The sequence below is a fragment of the Seriola lalandi genome, unplaced genomic scaffold, assembly GCF_002814215.2.
Source record: "Seriola lalandi dorsalis isolate HSWRI2012SDOR001 ecotype SW California unplaced genomic scaffold, Sedor1 jcf7180002054927, whole genome shotgun sequence".
Classification (NCBI taxonomy): domain Eukaryota; kingdom Metazoa; phylum Chordata; class Actinopteri; order Carangiformes; family Carangidae; genus Seriola; species Seriola lalandi.
The window spans coordinates 473704-496866 of NW_019525479.1; the positions used below are offsets into that span (position 1 = coordinate 473704).

Sequence of the window (23163 nt, forward strand, 5' to 3'; positions counted from 1 at the left end):
ACTTTTGTTTGAATTGGGAATTTGTTTTCACATCAATTTATATTTCTATTATTAGGATTATCAACATTTCTTTATGAAAACTGAGCTATTTCATAAGTTCCTGATCCATACAATCTTGTATTGGGAACTGCAAATGTGCCTTTTGGTGTCCAACAGGGAAGTAATGTAGGCCCCCTTCTTTCCTTGTTATAAATGCTTCTTTTGGGCGATATTAGTAGTCACTCAACATTCATTATTACTACTGTGCAGATTACATTGCACTACACATTTCATGGGATAAGTATAAGGTACATACAGACATATTTGAGGTCATAAATGCAAGCTTTCCACTTTTTAATCAAAGAAACTCACATTGAGAAAAGAAGCTCTGAAGCATCAGAAACATTTATTTTACAACAGTACATCAGATACTTAATTTACCCATACGTCTGCCTGACAGACGAAAACATTATTAGTCCATGCTAAAAACAGAAAACTCTACGTCTGTATGTACTGTGCCACTGCGTGTATATACAGCAGGTCTGCCATTTTGTCATGTCGTCAAAATGGTTCACATCTAAAATGCTATACATCCCCTTGACATACCAGCTAGTCGTTAATCAATTATTAAAAAGATAAGAAAAATAAAATAAATAAAATAATGCTTCAATATTATTATCATCTGGTTGCTATATTCATGTCATTGTTTTGGATCTAACAATGGAAGTTTGTTGACTCCGCGCTGCATTTGTTCAGACACTGCTGCATGTTTGGTCAAAAGAGGAGAAATGACAGAAATATATCAGGGATTAGGGATTTAACAATGTGCCATTTCAGTAGGCAGTGATTACATGACATGAAGCACAAAAACTAGTCAGGTGAAGAGAAATTTGGTTAAAACAGAGCATCTGCAGGTTTCATAAAAACCCTTTAAAACGGCTCCTGAAAGATCTTTTTAATCCAAAATTGGACTGGAAATATAATTTGAAAAATTTGAGGACAAACTTAAAAACCGAAACAAGGAATAAAAATCCGACATCAACCTGTGTTCAAATGTGTTAACTCTGATTTGTACTGATCTAAAAGAATTTGTGTGATTTAATGGTGAAGACGTCTCATAACTTGATCTCATTCTTCTTTGTGGCCTAAAACGTTTTTTAAAAGATTTTTTGTGAACCTGCAGATTTCCTGAAACCTTTAAAAATTGCAATTGGAAGTCTAGAACTGGAGGGCAGCCATGGAAGAGACTTATTTAGCTCTTATTGCACTTTCTCATGATATGTATAAATACATGAGTGTGTGTTTGATTGAGCAATCAAAGGAAATATAGTCAGCAAATTAGCCTGTGGATCTAGGTGTGAGGGTTTTTTTTTGTTTTTTTTCTTACAAAAATTAAACAGTTGACACAAACAACCACAATGTTCCTGTGTTTTCTACAATAGCAGTGAGAGTGATACTCGTGTGTCACAAATAAAGAGGAACTACAAAAAATTAAGTGTTATTCTGGAAAATCATACCCTAACTAATCAGTCTGATGTAAACTGCTTTCCATTTGCTTTGAGAATTGTATAATCTGCTAAACTGCTGCCACACAAACAAGTAAGACTTTGGATATCGATATCCTCCATTCATTAACATAAATAAGAAAAACAATGAAAAGCAAATCTACAGAGATGAACAGAAGAAAAAAAAAAAGTGTTCAAATTTCCGACCTCCTCAAAGAAATACAGTGAAATCTAAACACACAGTTTACACAACATGTACAGTATCTTTTACTTTCTCACAAAACAAATTGAAAACTAAAAACAAACAAAAATCGGGCTCAATCAGTGTATGTGTGTGTGTGTGTGTGTGTGTGGTATGTCCTTCAGGGGGACAGCGAAAGGTCACTAATATATGGTAATGTACTGGTAACGTAACGTCTGGCACTAGTAACACTGGACTCAGCTTTAAATGTCAACCAGTGAGCTCAGTCCTTCACATGTGGAAGGAAAAGCGAACACACAGGAAGAAGTGAAGAAGAAGAAAGTGAGAGAGAGGAGGAGGATCGCATTGAATCCACAGTTGTGTTAATGTGACTAACTGTGAAACTGAAGCAGTGTGATTATGTTGTCATTAAATAATAAGAGTAACTGATCACTACAAGACTTTCCATGGACCCCGGATGGAGTAGAAAAAAACCCACCAGTGACAGTAAACATTTGCAGTATTACTTGACTGCTGGCTGGTGTTGATTTCCAGCTATCTGTTCAGTCATGGTCACACATGCAAGGGATGGTTAAGATTCAGTCCCAGCAGCTGCACAGTTTCCAGAAGAATCTGAAACCTCCTCTGGTTAATTGTGCAGCGGTAACTGTGCTGGATGACAGAGAGAGCTGACATGCTAACAGGAGGCTACAGGCCACATTCATCAAACATAATTAGTTCAAATCTTTAGGAATCTCTTTCCAACTGTCTCGGACTTTTGTGATAACTTGTTGGTTTGTAGAGACCATCCGTCTGCCGAAGCAAAACCTGCAGTTACTTCAGAATGAAGACGCACTGAACTTTCTGAACCACCACTTTTTGTTTGATTTAAGAGAAGTGAGGGGGAATCGATGCCAGTGTGGCACCTGTTGACGTGCGAGCTGCCCTCTCCATACCGAGGGGGTGTGTGTGTGTGTGTGTCCTGTGATCATGTTCATAAGGGTATTGAGGACAAATAAACACCTCTACCCCCACCCCCACCAAGTCCTATCAGCTCCTCACAGAACATAAAGATAGGGTCACTGACCTACTTCCAGCCAGCGTGGAGCAGAGCGAGAAGAAGTTTCCCAGCGAGCTCAGAGGAGACAGCTTCTTTCTCACGCACCAGAAAATAATGTTTCTGACTCATTAACAACAAAGTGCTGAATGATGTGTCCTATATCGGCAGTTGACAAAAATGATGCAACGTGTTTTTACAGCTACAACCAACAATATAAAGTTTATTACACGCAATGGCTTCCTTAACTCTTAGATTTATGCAACAAAAGAAGAAGAACATCCACCTCCCTCCACAACATCTCGACAGGCGTCTTTCTCAGGACCGTGCTGGTGCTCACAATAACAAACTACAGAAAAAGAAATATAAGAAGTGAAAACACAATTTTATGCCTTAAGCCGACTATGGCACAATTTGTCTCACATGACAAAAGCATTACTGTAAAACCTCATTGCACATTTTTAGTGTTACTTATCTTCCAGTACTACACTTCCCACTGTTTAATCGACAACAGCAGGAATTGTAAGGCTTTTACTTTGTTTTTGTGCTGAGCTTCAGCCGTTTTCATGCTTCCTATTCATAATTTTTGTAGTGTGTAAAAAAAAAAAAAAGGAGTTTATACCTCCTACAGCTAAAACCATCTACTAATGTATTTAGTAAATTTTGCAAAGTGAATACTAAAACCTTAATGCTGCCCTGCTGTGAGACAGTTGGTATGTCCCTGTTTAACTCGGGGTCCATGCTCCTGATCACATTTGGATCATGTTGATTGTTATAAAGCATATTTGCTATTTTTGTTGACAGCCTTTTATTGTGAGCGTCTGTCACTCTTTAAAGTGACTGTTACACTGCGTAATAAAACTGGTTGTCTGATGTGTGTGTAGGAAGAAGTTCACACAGGATCACTCATGTTTCTTTACATTTTGTCTAACCAGTGTTAAAAGTTTATTTTTCTCCACTCCTCTTTCACTTCTTTCCTCCTCTTCTCTCCTCTCTTTTTGAATTTAGAGAGGGAAAAGTTTGGGCTGAGCTGGTGAACCAATGCTAACTGTCAGTAATGTATTGTTTGCTGGTTGGTGTGTGTGTGTGTGTGTGTGTGTGTGTGTGTGTGTGTGTGTGTGTGTGTGTAATTAATAATTAATGCTACGGATGAACTGACAAATAAAGTGTTGCTAATGTGTGTCTGTGTAGTATGTATCAGTCCTGTGATTGTGGTGGAGCAGTGTGTGTTATTGGTTGATACTGTAGCTGTGGTTACTTGTCAGATGTGAACTGAATGTCTGTTTGTATATATATGTGTGTGTGTGTGTGTGTGTGTGTGTGTGTGTGTGTGTGTGTGTGTGTGTGTGTGCGTGTGTGTGTTTAGTATGCGTCGGTCCTGTAGCTGTGGTGGGCATCGGAGGTGAGCTGGGTGGTTTCTGTGGCTGAGGATGGCTGCATCACGATGGGCTCACCGCCATCTGGGGAGAAAACACATATTCAAAAGCATGCGAACTTCAACTGACAAACCATAAAGAACGAAATATGAAAGATAAAAAAAGGGCTGTAAGTCCCCTGCAGTACTTTGTGTTCTCAATCATGTTTCCTTGCAGTACCAGACAAAAACTTTATGCTGCATTTCCAAATTAAGCACATGTCCACTAAGAACAAACGTCATGTTTAGAAGTTGAACTTGCTGACAAAGATCCAGAGTGCTACCATCTCTATTTCAACTAATAACAGTCTAACAAGGCGTCATCCACGCCCCCCGGTCCTCACCTCTCTCGTCAGCGGTCATCTGGGCCTCCAGGTCTTCGGGGGAGACGTAGAACTCGGGCTCCTGGTCCATGGGCGGCCGAGGTTTACATTTACCACAGCAACAGTTACAGCAGCAACACAGGCAACAGCAGAAATAACAACCTGTGGCCAGGCAGCAGAAGACGAACAAGGCCTGAGGGAGGAGAGAGAGAGAGAGAGAGAGAGAGAGAGAGAGAGAGAGAGAGAGAGAGAGAGGCAAAGAGATATTTAAAAAAACAGTGGTAAACATGGACTAATGGACTAGACAGAGCAGAGGCAGAGGGACAGTGATGGAAATCAAGAACCGGTTCCAAGTGAGAACTGATTCCAAATTGTCAGAATCATTGGAATTGGTCAGTTCCTTTTATCAATGCATGAAAATGTTGAAAAGAAAATCTGGGGGAACCTGTTTGAATGGGCCTGATGCAGCTCAGATCACAGTAATAATAATACTCCAGCCATAGCCTTATAGGCTTATGTTTACATTTTATAGTCAAAGCTAATTGTATACTATTGTGAGGACTGGACTAACCAGGGAGCACAGCCAAACCTCTGTGTTATATTTTTATTATTTTTGACAATTTTTTATTCATGTTAGTGTTAATATTCACTTATCCTAAGATTCTATAGAATCTTAATAAAATAAATAAATATTGTTTGTGTATATCTCATTGTGATCTGTATTGGTCGACTTATTCTTAGACCGACACATGGAGTAAACTGTTTTGAAGGAGGGAGGATGTAGTGGGAGCACTGGGGGGTCAGGTGGGATTGACTGCACTTCAAAGTCTGTCAAAAACAAAGACATAATGTAGCACAGCTAGCTGGTCCCGTTCAGTCCATCCTACCTTGGCCCACCAGCTGGACAGAACAAAGTAGGTGTTGACGTTCTCCTCTCCAAACTGTTCTGCGACATAGAGCCCCAGCGAGCCGTATTTGTCGTAGATGTTCTTCTTGGTGGCGTCGACCAGTATGGAGTGGGCGTTGTTGATTTCCTTAAACTTCTCAGCTGCCTCTGGGTTGTCCGGGTTCTTATCTGGGTGAAACTTCAAAGCCAGTTTCCTGTGAAAAGACAGAGGGAATTGATGATTTAGACACAGGAGTAAAGTGACACGCACCCTGTGCTACTATGTCTTTCTCTAAAATATGGAGCTGTGGCAGGTGTAGCTAAAAAACTTTTAAGTAAAGAAAATGACCACAAACCTGTCTTTGGTTTGAACTGTCTTTAAAAGCAGGGGGAAAATGAAAACAACAGTTTACATCTTTAAAACCTATCTAAATGTCACCGTTTAAAAATGGTCTTTAAATATGAACTTCTGTTTATTTCAGTCAATCCACTTGACCCATTTAAAGAGTAGGACACAGACCACTGACGCCCTCTAGTGGTGTCCAACATAACACATCAGTATCAAAGATGGCGTCACTCCCAACACTGAGGGGCTGGTGTGGAAGATCATACCTGTAACATTTCTTGATGTCCTCTGTCGTGGCGCTCTTGTCGACTCCCAGCACAGCGTACAGCGATTCTCCTGATGTGGAGAGAGCCCTTTGTCTCTGCTGCTCCATGGCCTCTCTCTCTCTCTGCTCGCTCTCTCTCTCTCACTCACTCACTCTCTCGCTCTCTTGCTCTATCACTCTCTCACTCTCACCTGTCAAGGAAGAGAAACAAAATGAGAGGACAAAGGAGCTGGTGACCCAGAGGTTCAAATCAAAACAATACAGATAAATTAAATGACCAATTAACAAGACAATTACAATGGGGGGTGCAACTATGATTATGTTAAGTACCAAATAAACTGCTGATTATTTTCATGATTAATCGATTAATCCTTTGATCTACAAAATGTCAATATCTCAAATGTACAAAATCACAATATCTCAATATAATTGTGATGTGTTTAAACAGGGGGGGCAAATAAAAAATATTTATATTGATGACTTATTGATTAATCTGCAAATAAGTTTATTAATTAACTGATTGTTATTGTCAATAAAAGTGATCAGTTAAACAGTTTCCCAGAGGACAAGGTCCTTCAGATATCATGTTTTAAACCGACCAACGTCCCTGAAAACCCCCAGAGATATTCAGCTCACAGTGATATAAAACACAGAATCTGTGGCATTTTTCTGTCTCCTGAGAATCAATTAACTGACTAATCAAAATTCAATTATTCTACATAAATGTCGACAGACCTATCGCTGTGTGATGGACAGAATCGATCACTATTCCGTCCCATCCAGTCTCCGAATGTCAAATCAAACTTTCAAGTACAGAACGACCATTAAGACTCTCTGCTGCTGATATATTTTACACTGAACAGTGTTTTTCCTTCCGGGTTTTACAGAGGCTTAAATGGTAACAAATCTAGGGCTGAGCATTTTTCACAGGGACAGGTGGAAAGACTGTAGAACATCTTTAGTCAGAAGTATTTATACAGGACTGCATGAGAGCAGCTCCTGTGTGAATGTAGAAACATTACTATAATATTTAAGGAAATACCATAAGAGCATAAATGGAAGTAATGATAGAGACAAAATATAATTTACCAATATATTCATTTATATACTGAATGTTTATGGCCACATGGTGACAGTGACTTTGCTAACATGGTGTTGTGGGATTTCAGAGTGTGATGGGCAGAGGAAGAGAAAGGAATAAATGAGTTAAACCTGGTTAACCTAAGTTCATGTCACACAGCCAGACAGACAGGTTTATAAGGCAGAGAGATTTACAGTCTGTGTCCTGAATGAACCTGACTTTTAGTGAAAGGAGGAGACGTGGTGGCTCCTGGCAGACACAGTGAAAAAAGGAGGCTTTGATGTAGAACTGTCAGTGTAACCAGGAAGAAGGTCACAGTGGTTAAAGGTATGTTACCTGAACGGTAAATTGATGTTATTTTTATTAGCTGGATGACATGCCGCAGATGGTGTAGCCTAACATGTCTTATCTGCCAAGGAGTTGTAAACTTAAACATTATTAGCTCCATGTAAATATTAACCCTTTGCAATATCACACGTACAATCAAGCATCAACATCATTTCAGTCAACACACAAAAAAAACTTCCCAGGGAAAAATCCACAACAGGCATACACAATCTAATATAAACCTTAACTCATGGTTTTACCACCATAAACATCATGTCATGCAATACCCTAAATTCAGAGTTCACCTTAGTGAAGCTGATTAGTTAACCTCCTCCACCATGTCAGCTCTGGTAAGTCAGCTGTTATCTTATATTTAAATATATAGAAGCCAAATACATTTCTATTGTGGATGAAACATGAAAGGATGACTGTCTTTCTTTATCTGCAGAACTGATTAAGGAAGTGTTGAGTATCACCATGATACCACAATAAGGTCACACTGCATGACAGTTGCTGCTTTCACAATCACAGTAACCTCTATATAAAAAACATGTAGAGTGATCAAGCAGAATTGAAAATAAATAAATAAATAAATAAAAAATGTACCCTGGAGAGTGAACAATTACTTTTAAAAACATGTTTAATGACTGAATTAATTAAAGTTGTCTTGATTAAATGACTTGCAAAATGGGCAGGTGTGTCGATAATGAAGCTATCCACAGGCTGGTTAGCCAGTTTGTTCCTTTGGTTTAATTGGCTCATTGTTGTCTCAAAGTCAGTAACTTATTACCTTGACCTAAGACACATACCGCTGCTGTCAGTCAGTGTTTAGATCCTGGCAGTTTCATTATGAACTGTCAACAGGAATACAGGATATCTAGTGTGGTAGCTTCTTTGTCCAGGCTGCTCCAGCTGTAACTGCTGCACTCTTTTATAATAGTGATGATTTAGAAGTTAAGGTCATGTTATGCAATATGAGCCTTACTGCTAAATCATCTGGTAAAAGCCTGATTAAATGAATGTAAGAGTGTGAAGGAGTGAGGTGGGGTTATACTGGGCACTGCAGGTCTGTTCACCCTGAAAAGACATATTAAAAAACAGCACTAACTCCATCTCCTGTGGGGCCACGTGGTTTATGTACAGCAGGCATCATAAGATAATTCAACCAGACCACAAGACACTTACAAAGTCGCACACCCATCGACAACAATAACAAACCAGCTTCATGCAGGAAGTGAGCTGATTAGACGCCATGTGAATGTTTGCACAATGGGTGGACTGACTGTTAAACTTGGGTTACTTATTTGTAGATTTGAAATTTATGTACAAAATTGCTGTTAAAGAAAAGATACAAGGTTTCTGAATCCTGAATGAAAAATCCACTTCCTGGCCTTTGAACCGAGCAGTAACTAACCGTGGCCGGTGCAACCCAGCCAGACAGCAGGTGTATGGGGGTTAGCGGGCTTAGAGACCACACTAAGCCTATTCGGCCTCACAGACACTAAACAAGACTGCTAGATTTAAATTAACAACAGGAGCTGCACACTGTCTTCACATCAGAGCAACACCTCTCTGATGAGCAATTATCACACTATGACTCATGTGCTATATATTCTAACAAGAACATGGTTCCCATCAGAGAACTTTGCACATCTAATAAAATGTGATATGTGTCGTGATACCATTTATAAGGAGGCTGAAGTAATAAAACCAATGTGTTCAGGGTATCGTGGTGGTTTGGTGGTTAAACTGCAGTTTGATTTCAGTCTGGGACATTTGTTTCATGTCACTCCTCCTTTCTCCTCATATTTATTGTCCACCTGTTAATTAAGGAAAAGTGCTATAACTTTACTCACTGCACAACTCCACTCCAGCAAGCGACAAAGCCAAATTCCACACTTTAGAAACTTAAAGGTGAAAACACAGTGAGGATTCTGACCAGTACAGGAGGCTGAAGGCCAATATCGATATTTAGAGTGTAAAAAAAAACTCATATGAAGAATCTCTTCAATTATTTAGGTATTAAGGAAGATATCTACAGAGCAGGCAGTATGTAGTACTATGTTGCAGTATACTCTCTGTGACAAAATCTTAAATTTGATTTTGCTGAGAAAATTGATAATAAAGATTAATTTTGAAAAAAATAGTTGCTTCTTTATTTTCTGTTGATTGATTAATCATTTACCCTTCTTTGAAAAGCCAAAATCAGCCAGGTGTCCGGCTCTATCACTCATCCTGCAAAGATGTTTTTCTATGTGTGTGTGTGTGTGTGTGTGTTAAACTGAGGCAGTGACTGGGAGGAGGTGAACTATAGCAGATTGTGGCTAGTTACATCAACACACAGGATAATCTTGAACAAACAAAGGATGTGACCAAGACATAGTGTGGATTAAGACTCAGTCTAAAGAGATACACACCATAAACAAACACACTCAGTGCTAAAGAAAAGTCAGATTCAGAGGAATAAGGATAAAAGATAAAAAAAATAGCAAAATAACTATGAAATTAAAACAAGTCCTAATTCTGCGTGTCAGCCATTAGTCTCTCTAAAGCCCTATATGGCACCAGATGGCCGCTATTGCCATGGCAACCCTAAAATGCCTCGACACGACACGCCTGACAACACATCGATTTAACACCTCCCTAAATCCCGCCTACCACTGTGCCTCGGATTAACCAGTCACAACACAGATAAACCTCCCACTTGACTGGGATTAACCAATGAGGGCGATTCACCCATACACCAGGGATTATTAACTGAGAGAGGGTTCTAGTGTGTGTGTGTGTGTGTGTGTGTGTGTGTGTGTGTGTGTGTGTGTGTGTGTGTGTGTGTGTGTGTGGTGAATAATCACAGCCAACCACCACGGTGAGCCTAAACCAACCTGAGCAGCCAGTGAGATTGTGTCCTGTTGAATGAGCTGAAAGTCAAATTCACAGGAATAATCCGGGCGGAGAGAATGAACACACCTGTAACGATGATGACACCAGATGGTCTGTGTCTTACACTGTGAGTGTGAGACTTAATATGACCTTCCACACCTGAGTCTTTCACCTATTTTTATCTTTTTTTTTTTACTCAATATCATCCACTGAAGGCTTTTCACTGAGCAATGAAGCTGTAGTTGTAGCTCGCCTGCTTCACGCTGCTCTGGCTGCCACAGCTGTTTCTCTTTAGTCCGAACTACAGCGGAGAAACTGACTCTAGGTCTGTATTTGTTCCATTTAGGTTCACACTGTCAAACACCATGCAAATCCTCAGACTACCAAGTATCAAATATCAAATAAAGTCCTCTGCAAATTTTTTTGAACTTTATACAGATATCAACATTGGCTGGAACTAACAATCAATTTCATAATCGATTAATCTCTAGTTTCCTAGAGCAGAAGCTGATATCACGAAATATCTTGTGTTATCCGACCAAAATTTAAGACTTTAAATTTACTATGATGTTAAAACAGCAAATAAGTCTATTCTATCTATTCGTCTAACTTTTATTGTACAACAGTCCTGCTTATTGTTTTGTATACATGTATATTTTCCCTATTACATTTGCAATGAAGAACATTTTCATCTTTATTTGCTGCATCTGTGCTGTGCCAATAAATCTTTTTTTTCTGTCAATAGTTCACGCCTCATCCTTCTAGGGCTGCACAATTAATCGAAATAGCCACAATTATTGATAAAGGTAAAATGCGTCACAACATACTTTTGTAAATGTAGTATAAATGCACAGTGGTGCTACTGAGATTCCCCGGCCAACAAATCATATTCTACAGATCCCAGCAAAAATCCAATCATCATCATTTTTATATTTTTTTTCAGTGAAAATCAAATGCAAAATGACCATTCCTTCTAAAAAACTAAATAGTGGTTATTGCAATCACAACATCTGTCAAAAAATAATCACAACATGATTTTTTTCCCCATTTCATTCCATCGTTCATGTCAGTAAATAAAAACATTATTTGAACCCAAACCAGCGCCTCTGTTCTAATCAAAGTTCCTGAGCATCCCAGCAACACTCAGATTCTTCAACACTCAAAGGAGAAAATCTACAGAACTGAGATAGTAGACACCCTGAAAAGAAAAAAACAAACATTAGTGTATCTTATAAGAAAGCATGCAACAATTCAGCATCACCTTTGCATCAGGATAACTCACAACTGAAAACAATACATATCTTAAGGGATCACCTCGGTGGAATGATCAGTGCGGCAAAATTTCCCCTATTACCCAGCCATCCTGAGTCTCTAACATCAGCTCACATGCTTTACTGCATGTGTTCAGAACCTAGGCAGAAACATCGGTGTACGAGCATCACTCACATTGTTTTTGTACTTTGTAATTTCCAAGGTTGTGTAACTGTGCTCTGGAAGATGTTAGTGTTGTCTCCATAACAAACAAAACATAATCAAACAGCCTGTGAAAAATCTGTAAAATGGCCAGAGATGCTGCTGTCTGTATACTCTCTGTGACTTGATGCAGCTTGACTGCACCAAATCCATGATCATACAAGGAGCTGTTCAGTTTATTGTAAATCCTCTTGCAAAAAAGCAGAGAAAAGAAAATAATAGAAGCTTTAAAGAAGAAAGTAAAATAGAAGAATTTAGCAAACAGCACTTGTACAACACGATGCAACAAACCATGTACTATTATTAACCAACAGGCTTTGTTTATGTTTGATGATTTTAAGAAGCTCAGCTGAACACACTGAAGCATCCTTTTGGAAACACATTTCTTTACTTTGATGAAGAACAAAGTTTAAGAAGCATTGTTCTTCACTGGAACAACAAACCAAAAACACAGGGGATTTAAATAAATAACATGAGGTTCAAATCAGAAGTCATTGTCAGGTCACACAGATGCCTGCAGATTTTCTGATAAAGCCAATTTTTACCCGGGGAAAATGATAAACCAAGAACACAGAAAAGGAAAAAATAAAATGAAAATCAAACATCCTCCACACATGAATTTAACATTCACAACTGGGAGCTTCACAGCCCAGGCTGGATTACACTAGAAGAGAAGTGGTGCATCAGAAATCAAAAGTGTTTATAGCTGATGTGTTACGTCCCTGCTTGAGCTGTTCTGACAGAGTGTGCTGGTCCCTGTAGATGCAGCAGCTTTTATTGGAGAAGTTGTGAGTTTTACTTCAGATGATAAAGAGATTACTGAGGGTGAAAGATGTGAGACTGACTCACTTCCCTTTACTGGGACTCACATCAGCAGTTCTCCTGTCAGACATACATTTCACCAGCCAAATGATAGGAGAGTATGACAGTTATATCATGGTTTGTGTGTGTGTGTGTGTGTGTGTGTGTTTAGCTAGAGTCACCGTTGATGCTTTTGTGTGTGCACTTTTCTCTTTGACTCTTATATTGTGTGTGTGTGTGTATGTGTGTGAAGCTAGAGTCACCGTTGATGCTTTTGTGTGTGCACTTTTCTCTTTGACTCTTATATTGTGTGTGTGTGTGTGTGTGTGTGTGTGTGTGTGTGTGTGTGTGTGAGGGAAACTGAGAAAATAGGCCAGCGATCCTGTTGTCATCTTAAAAGGAGCCATCACTCCACACACACTCACACACACAGCAAGAGATAATATAAGAACAGTAAACTGCAACGCTTGTATTATACAAAAATGAAGAGGGAAGCAGAAGATCTTTTGGTAGTTTGGTTGTTCGGCTCTGTCTGAATAAACGGGTTGCTCTTTGCTGTTTATAAGACAGTTTGCATTTCATGTCTTTAACGCTTTTGATAAGTCACTTCCTGTGGGGAAGAAAAGTGTCACTATCTCAAAATCTACAGAAAATTGTTATGTAACAGTGGCTTGTGAATATGTTTATATGTCAGAATCACGAGGGGTTTGAGGGAAGTGTGGTAACTGACTGAACTCAGAAATGTTATGAATTCAATTTGTGACAGTGAAAAATGTGCAGGATATAGTTCTCTGTGTTTTACACTGACATATTTATGTAGCTCCCTGCACAGTAAGAACTTTGCATTTAAACATTTATTCATAAGTTACCAAAAACTTGGCTTTGCCACGACAAATCTACACAAGTACTGTAGCAACATAATGACTGCTAATACTGTGGTGTACACTATAACCACAGGTAAACATGCGGTCCCTGTTAAATCCCATTCCTGAAGGCATACTTGTGTGTGTGTGTGTGTGTGTGTGTCCTTACTTTCAGTATTAAACCTCTGTTTATCCAGAAAAGATTCACCAAACACCGAAGCTCTTTCCCAGCAGCAACACCTAGATCCACTGTCTTCTACTTAGACACTGTATATGTGTGGTTGTTTTGGGAGACTGTTATGTAACTGTCATCATCTTCAGCTGTTCCATACTGAGGTCACTGTTTTGTGAATCTAACAGGAAATCATTGACTAAAAGTTTTGTGTGTTGTTGTTACAGTTGTCTTGTTTCTGTATTTCTGTGATGCCACAGTTCAGGCCCAGGACTAAAAAAAATTGGATCAAAATGAGGAATTCACTATTTGAAACATGTTTATTCATGTTAACAATCTGTTGCCATGGCGACTGTTTTATTTCAAGTAACGGCTGGTACAGTGCAGTAACAATTAGGGATGGGCTTTTTCAGTAATTTAAATATTCGAGTACTCTCATTAACTTATGAACGAGTACTCGATTATATTATATTATTTTATTAAAAAAAAAAAAAAGCCTGATCCGTATTTTTTTTTTTAAATAAAGAAATACGGGAGGTCCGTGTCCGACTGGAAACACAAGCGGAAAGTTAAGCGTGTGTTTCCAGTCGGACACAGACTTCCCTGACCAAGCCTTCTGATTGGCTGTCGGAGAAAATGACATGCAAGTCTAACGCTGTTTTTTTTTTTTTTTATCTTAGTATTTCTCGACATCACGGCTGCCATGGTGCACGTAACGCTACTGGAGTTGAACTACTGTAGCCACAAACAACGCGTGCGCTGGTGCGCGAGTAGTTAAACGCTACTCGAATAATGGCGTACCCATCTCTAGTAACAACATGGATCATTTCAGGGTCATAGGTGACGACACCACTGCATGACATGGTGGAGGAAGGAGACAATTTAATAAAAAAAGAAAAGAAAGTACAACATACAGGAATGAAAGATCATGCCACAATAACAAGTCACGAGTCACAAGATTTTTGGCTATGCTTGAAATCTTAACAGGCACTCACTCAGAAAAGGTCCCAGCGGGAAGCTCCATCTTCTGAACAATCTTTTAATCTAATGAACATAGAATACTATCTCTGCCATTGCTGTAGCTCCATGGCTGGTTGCTGGTTGGTGCTTTTCTTCCCCCTTTACAACAACAACTAAATACTAATAATAAGGAGGAAGCAGGTAGAATAAAACACACGTGCTGCACCATAGCAAGTAGCCATCCTGCTTTTGTTGACTTGAAGGGCTGCTTTCCTATATATTCCTACATATTAGGTGTTGCAGACAGAGCACACACAGCTGCAGAAGAGGTGGCATGTGATTTGGAGCAGGGAACATGCACACTCCTGAATTAACGCAACTCCACTTTTAATAGGCAGAATATTATCTTGGTGGGATGTTTGTTTTAAATTCTTAATATATTATATGTATCTAAATGTAGTTACAATAATGTGTGTAATGTTTCACACCACATTTACAGACTGCTGAGACAATAAAACAGCAATTTTTTGGTTAAAATTTTTAAAAACATATTTCTGTTCTCATTTATTCTGAGCTGTTCTGTTTCCCTCATTGCTGCTTCGTGGGGAAGACATGGATCATTAGTCAGTATTATTGACTACACAAGCCACCAGCTGCTGTCTGTGTATCTGTGCACGCACGCACACACACACGCACGCACACACACACACACGCACGCACACGCACGCGCACGCACGCACGCACGCACGCACGCACGCACACACACACACACACACACACACACACACACGCACACTGCCAGCCTTATGTTGTTCTTTGCCAAAATGAAATACAGAAAAGTGCAAATGGAATTTAAATTATGCAGGGAGGATATTAAACTTCTCAAACTCTCCCTCTCTTTTGCTGACGCCTGCACACAATACTTAACATTTAAAACACTGAACAACAAACTCTGGACTGGGCCGCTGCTCATCACAGTACACAGTCACAACTAGGGGAGCAGTAACTGTACTCTTTGTTTTTTCTTGGACATCTTTGTCACCTGAAGACTCTCAGCATCAACCTATAGACATGACTCACACTGATAAATGTAAACATCCAAGCTGTGGATGCTACACGTACACACATCTCCAGCTGTGTCCTTCTTTGAATGTAATGAACATCTGTCTGCAGCTCAAAAAACTAAATTTAAGTCACAGGAAATTAATCAGCAACTAGATATTTTGCTTCACCTTTTCCTCCCTTTTCTTCAGTCCACATCCATCACTTCTCCTCCATCACTCTCACCATCATCACACCTTCCTCTGATGAAGGTGTAGAACAGGAAGAGTTTGCTCTACACCTTCATCATCACTTCCTCATTACTGTCACACCATCTCTTCCCCTCTTTTTCCTCATTCTCAGTTTTTTCCCCCGCTCCTGCTCTTGCCACATTTTACCTCTCTTCATTGCTTTCCATTTGCCTTGTTTCTAACCCCTTTCCATGTCTCTTCTCCTTGTGCTTCCGTTTCCAAACACCATCTTCTCTTCAAGAGTAATTTATGCTTCACTTGTAGTTTCCTCCTGCTTTTCTTCCTCATTAGATTACAACAGTTTTATATGGAGACCATTTATTAATGAATTTCTCCTGAAACATTTTACAAATTGCCACACACCAAAAATCTGCTTCTTAAAGCCACTTTGGCCTATAAAGCTATGGAAAACAGAAACTGCTCATTTAGAAGAAAAACAGGGAGTTTCAATTTCCTATATTGTATAGTAATAATAAGGAAATGATGACTGTATGTGCAGCATTTTACACTGACACACTCCAGCCTCTGCTCAGATATTAATCTCTAAACAATCTTCCAGGAATCTGATCTCAACTTATCTCTGCACTTAAAAATACAACTTTCATAAAAGGAGCAAAAATCTTTTGATAAACACCAGACCAAGTCTTTTACTCACTCACAGGCCTCATGTTAGCTGTTTAATGATCACCATAATTATTAATATTCAAAAGCTGGAAACAAAGAGAGATAAAAGACATATGATAACTGAAATGATGAATAAATAATGATTGAATGAATACTAAAATGCACCAGTTTTGGCTAACAATTAACAGGCGCATTTCCTGGTTTCAGCTTCTAATTTTTCCGCTTCTGCTTCTGATTTTATAAAATAAATAAGAAGCTGCAATAAAAAGACAAACAATCAAAAATTAAAGTAAAAGTTTCCCTGCAGGTATGAGAGTAGAAAAGCTGGTGATTTTATTGATACCACAAGTCACTTCATGTCCAGTAAAATGTAAATGCAAAACAAATTCAGAGACAAACAGACAGTCACTGATTACTTATTGTGAGAGTGGGCGGCTTCACATTCATTCATTGAGATCAGGTTACACACACACACACACAAACACCCCCCCCCCACACACACACACACACACACACACACACACACACCAATCAATAGACGGTAATGTGACCTCAGTAAATACAGCTGTCACATAAACACGAGCAGAGCAGGAAACTGGTCACTGGTGCATGTTAGTATTCATTCATTCACTGTGACATTCAGAGTAGACTAAAGAAACATTTGTAATACTCTGCATCATCTCCTTTTGTTGAGACCCAATGACATTACAGTTCGAAGGTAAGAATCATTTTTTTCAGCCACTCAAAAAGGTCTAATGTTGTTGCCCACTGTTGGAAGCTTCCCTGGTTGGAAAAAGGGCCAACCTGAGATCTTATAGGTGAGATTAAAAATAGTGACATCATCCTCCTGTGCCAGAGCAAAGATTTGTCACAAAAATGGCAAAAAATCATGGATCAAACCAATGCAGCAGCAGTTACAAACTCACAACAACCACCACAGTTTTTGTGTCCACTGAACGTGATGTCAACAAGACGAATATGTGACTTGACGCTAAGAATCTCCACCTTATTCCAAGAAACCTGTGGTGCAGGTTGCTCAGACAGAAAACATCCCACATGATGATGGAGAATGAACCCAAAGCACGAAGTGTTATGGGTAATTTGGCACCGATTTCTCCAGTCACACAGGACAAACGCATAAGTACCTTTCAGCATCGTCTGCTTGGTAATTAACTGATGAAGCCTCTGGGTTCAGTAGTGAAAAATCTTCAAGTGAAACTGCAAGTCACATTACCAAGTCAAATAATTACTACATACTGTATCATGGCATGTGGTAGTCAGTGGCTAATCATAACTGGACAGCTGAGCATAATAAATAAATCTGAGGGCTAACATATTTAACTTCTTCAAAAATCACAGTGAGCACAAAGTGCTGACAAGGCCATCATTTAGAGCAAATATATTTATACAAATTAGACACACACACACACGCTCACAAACCTCTCCACAGCCTGTTTTCCCATCAGTCTCTGCGTCTTGGCAGAGGGATGCTGTGATGCAAAAAGGCCAATCCAATTCATTAGCTAATGTCCAATCAGCTGTCTGTCAGCATTCATGCATCAGCTTTCTCAATGGACACACCGATGCCAGCAGTGCAGAGAGGAAACATTACAGTAATGACCTGGACTCTGCGAAGGTACACTGGGCAAACCCATGCAGACAGAATAGAAGGAGTGCAGTTACCACTCACTGTCACAGTATTTAGTTATAAATAATGAATTCGTAAGGCTGTAATATGAAAATATTTGGTTTGTTTCAGTGCTGAAACAATTCAATATTTTTATATTTGGAACAGGTGGTTAGATAAAACAAGCTATTTGAAGATGCCAACTTAGGCTCTGAGAAATTTTAATAGGCACTTTTCACTATTTTTTTTTTTTTACATTTATAGACTAAATTAATAATTAATTAATATAATATCTATAATATATAATTATTGAAAAAATATCAAACAGAATAATCAATAATGCAAATAATGGTTAGGTTTACAGGATGTTAAGACCAATGAGCACAATTTATAAACAATTCGACTAATTGTTTAATCAACTGATAATTTCAGCAGTACAATCGACAATCGAAGGTTTTCAGGTTAAATACCAAAAACAGCTGGGAAGACCTGAACAGAGGAGATGAATGAAAAACACCATTAAATTCTCCAACAGTTGAGATAACCCCTGGGCAAGACATGGTGTGTATGACTGACTGCTTGGCAGACCCGCTCAGTGCTCCACAACTAGAGTGCTGTTGTACCGCTCAGCTCAGGTGTAATTGTGAAGCCTGCACTGCTAAAAATAGTGCTGTTTATTCTGATCTTGATAAAATAGGGTCTCTGGGCAAATTAATGCTAATTAACAGGTTTCCAGTTGCAGTGAAACTCTCACATCACAGCTTCTCTTGTCATGCTTTTACTTTCACTATGGAACTCATCGTCATGAAAAAGAAAACACTGTACAGCACATTCATGATCTTTCAGAGCAAATCTAGGTGGAATCACTGTTGAAGCTCAGACAGGGAGGAGAGGAATGACAGTGAGGACAGGGTGGGGGAGTCAGGAGGATCAGGGTGGAACAACAGAGGCTGACAGAGGGGAGACAGCTGGGTGAGAGATGGAGTGACAGAGAAAAAAGAAGGAACTGGTTCAGACTGGGAGAGGAAAGGAGACAGAAAGTGTGAAGCTGCAGGAGAAGGGGACAGTGAAGGTGAATATTTGACAGCCCCGTGTGACTTGTGATCACAGGACTATCTAGAGGACACGCTCATGACAAGACTCATGACCTGGGGCTATTAGTAGCCACCATCTCTCGTTCAAAAGGGGAAACTTAACCGCGTATTTCCTTCAGGGGATCAGTGGTCGCTCTGATTAGGATATATACACCTGTAGATAAGGGCAGTCTTATCGTTTTCTTTACTTACAGTGAGAAAAACTGACCTGCTTTTCTAGTGTGGTAAGATTAGCCTAGGTAAGCTCATCTGGATGTCAGCAGCTCTGAAGTAGGAAAACACCTGCAAAGATGAATGGCTGCTCTAGCTAAACTACACATATTTATAAAGTCACATACAAAAATAAGATTATAATGAAAATAACTACACTATCTATTTATATGCAAAAAAGTCCCAGGACTCAAGGTGTTGTCTTCAAATTGCCTGTTTTGTGCAACCAATAGTTAAAGATATTTAATTCACAAAGATATAAACCAGCAAAAAACAATCACAGTGCGTGTGTGTGTGTGTGTGTGTGTGCGCGCGTGCGTGCGTGCGTGTGCGCGTGCGTCATCATGGCAAAATGTGGTCCTGGAGAAACATACTGTGACGGAAACTATCACAGAGGTGGGTTTGAGTACTTTGGTAGGTGTTAATATGTCTGACTGTCGGTGGACACATTTTGTCAGAACGATAGTGTCCCGACTGTCATGAAACTTTACAGGTTCTGTAGTTGGGATCAAATTTTAAGGATGGGTTTGAAGATGGGTGTGGTCCAAACCATGAGCACTGAGTACTCATAATAATGTAGTAATGACTACTGAGCACCCATGGGTCAGTCAGATAGTCATTGCAGTTGGTGTGATCCCATTGCGAGATGATCTCTAGTGCATGATACCAAAGTGAATATTTCAGACTGTTAGTCGCACAAAAGAAGATATTAGGAGATATTACATCGGGCTGGGCTGATTCCAACAAGGATTTTTCACTTTTTTCTGAGATTTTTTTTTACAACACAAGTAATTGATTGTGTGAGAAAATACTCTATGAATCGATAATGAAAAATGCTCATTAGTTGCAGCCCATGTGTTCACCCTTCTGTGAGCCTGTGCAATGACTCTCTTTAGAAAATGCAACAAATGCATATGAGCATATCACTATACAATAAAAAACACTGGGCTGGTCTCTTTCTCATCAACTGATATGCAAAATTAGGATCAATCTATTTAAAGTGTGTAAAGCTCAGGTCCTGCAGTCATCTGCAACTGTTTTTATTCTGATGTCAGAGACTGAATATGAACTGTGGCAGCCTTCTGTATGAGGATACAAATATCAATACCAGACACCAGTGAGCCAAAGTAGGAATTCCAGCTGGGGGATAATTTTAGGTTTTCAAGGGTCACAGCAGAGACACTCTGACAGGAAACTGTTACACTGCACCACAGCTACATGAAGCTGCAGAAGTTAAGAATAGGCATAATGAATTAGGTAAATGATGTATCTATAATAAAATTAAAAACAGACCAGAAACAAGATGCTATTTTTTAAGGGTCATTGAAAATTAAATATTGGACTACACAAGACATTTGAAGACATCACCAAGGACTCTGGGAAACTGTTACAGACATTTTTCACTTTTTTGTAACATTCATAGAATATGCCAATAATCAAGTAATCAAATACATGATTAAATAGATAAATTGCAGAAAAATTGATAATTGAAAAAGGCGTTTGTTGCAGCCATAGTTCTTACCAGCGAACTGAACCACATTTACCTTTCAGTGTAACTGCAGTGTGGCTGCGGTGATAATCTCCCTCTCTGACCTACTACTGCTCTGTAACCTGATTTGATGTGACTGGCTTTTATATGAGTCACTGATGACCACTCGTACCAGAGCTCACACTAATGACATCATCCACCATGATGCCTTTCACTCAACCCTCACACAGACCAGCTGAGTCAGAAAAATAATATGATTTGGTCAAATGTTTCCTCCACATACTGTAAAATGAAAATGACTCAGATATGACTATTTAAAGGAAAAGGACACTCCTTGCAGTTGATGCAATTTATTTGTTATTTAACCACTTTAAGAGTGAAAACATAATGTATTTAAATAAGTGATCATGCCTCTTAATTCACTATCGTTGAATTACAACATCTGTTAAAATAGTTTTGCACTGTCCCTGATAATTTCATTCTCTAAAAAGGCTTGTGTGCAAAGATAACAACCGTGAGATTGGGTACTCAGTCATTTGAGTATAGATGCACAACCACAGCTATTTTTTCTAGTGATATTAATATCTACTACTTTTGAGCAAGTATTAATACAAACGTATGTACAACAAGTCATTCTATGTAATTAGATTTTTCTAGGACACCCTCAGGTACTAGCAGTTCAGTAGGTTGTGCAGCTGATGCTGATACATTATTCTTCTTCACTAATTATTAAAATACATCAGAAAATTGCCTTCAAAGAAAACTCTTTTTTTACTGAAAGCTTATCTTAATCACAGCGCTGGTCATGGTGTCTTAAAATAGACAAAGTGATTTCCAGTTGCCAAATGACTGTACTCTATCAGCTCTTTAATTGATGTTGACTTTACTCCAACATAATGTTTAAGTGTATTCTTATTCTACTTTTATTCTCCTTTTATTCTCCTGCTAGTTTGACAGTTAAATTCAGTGGCATGCTCCCTGAGGAAATCATCACAAAAAGAAGAAATCCAAAATTAGACATATACTGTAAGTAAGTAATGTTGGATCTCACAACTGATTATCAATACTATGCAGATACAGAACTTCAGCGCAACATCACTACATCAGACTGTTCCACTAAAATCTGCCAAAGCAACTTAATATCCATAATGGAGAAAATGCATTATATAATAATAATCCCTATACAATGATAAAAAAATTTTTATCTGGTTCGCACTTATTATGGAACAAGTTTTTCATGGTCTGTGTTCAGAGTCACTGCTGCATGTTAAGGTGGAAGAACTGATGCTCAACATGATTTCGTTGAAGGATTGAGCTGCAATATGGTTAAAAACATTACAACTGCAGCTAATACTACACCCTAACCAGTGGCTGACCAGGGTCAAAACCACAACTGTATAATAAAGTTATGATTATGAAATGTTTATATCATCTTCTGCCATAAACATGAGTGCCCTCTCACACATGCACACACGGTCAACCGGTTTGTAACACCACCTGCCACTCCATGTACACATCACATGAGGACAGAAAAAGACAGCAGCTCCACTCCAACTATTTCAGATTCGCTCGTAAGCAAACCAATAATAGACACTGACCCATTAAAACAATACAATGGAAATAATTTAGAGCACTTACCTGTTTTTTCTTTAATAGGTGACAGGCTATTGATCAACTTACAAGGGAAGAGTTGAACCTGGCTCTCCAACATTTCCAAAGATCAAAAACACATTGGCCCCTCACTTGGCTACAGACTGCAAATCCGGATTTACCCTGTGGTGTCTTCTCACTGTTTTTACTCAAGACTGACTAAATCAGTTACATTTCAGGGCAAAATAATCGATATGACGCCCCGGGATCTGAATCCAGCGTCCACCTGCCCTCGCAGATGGTAATGTATGGCATTCATTTTGTGACTGGAAACGAAACTAGAACATACCGGTCGGCTCGGGAATCAAACCGCGGTTAAAGCGGATAATCTCCAGGCACCGCATCAAAGGAACACACACAGCATCCATGTTGGTTAGCACGTCTATAGCCTCGCCTACACGGAGCGATATGCCTGGTTTGAATAAGCCAGCTAGCACTTAGCTCGCTAACTAATCCAAGGGCAGCAAAGCTGGCTAATGTTAGCACACTGCCTAATGGAAACGGTTTCTTACCTTTTTTCAACCCCGGGCAGTCTGGTTCCTCTTCTTCTTTTTAAGCGATGCGAGTTTTATAGAACTCTCATCCCAGTTCAGCTTTCCTGTCCGCCGCTAAACCATTCAAACAGCCGGCAGGCACGGAGCTAACAGCTACACTGGGGAAGAAC

The 23163-nt window shown here is 39.2% G+C and overlaps 1 protein-coding gene across 2 annotated transcripts; it reads right to left on the bottom strand.

Moving 5' to 3' along the window:
- Window positions 1-366: 366 nt before the first annotated feature.
- On the bottom strand, window positions 367-23159 carry dnajc5ab (DnaJ (Hsp40) homolog, subfamily C, member 5ab). Of its 2 annotated transcripts, none has more exons than XM_023392963.2 (5): window positions 23012-23159; window positions 5958-6147; window positions 5347-5560; window positions 4481-4652; window positions 367-4182 (listed from the first exon to the last, which is right to left on the bottom strand). In XM_023392963.2, the coding sequence occupies exons 2-5, from the start codon at window positions 6062-6064 to the stop codon at window positions 4085-4087; spliced, it is 591 nt and encodes a 196-aa protein (XP_023248731.1). In that variant the 5' UTR covers window positions 6065-6147; window positions 23012-23159; the 3' UTR covers window positions 367-4084. The 2 variants fall into 2 exon arrangements, with proteins under 2 accessions (XP_023248731.1, XP_087026193.1); XM_087170067.1 differs by lacking the exon at window positions 23012-23159 and adding an exon at window positions 13551-13658.
- Between the last annotated feature and the right edge of the window lie 4 nt (window positions 23160-23163).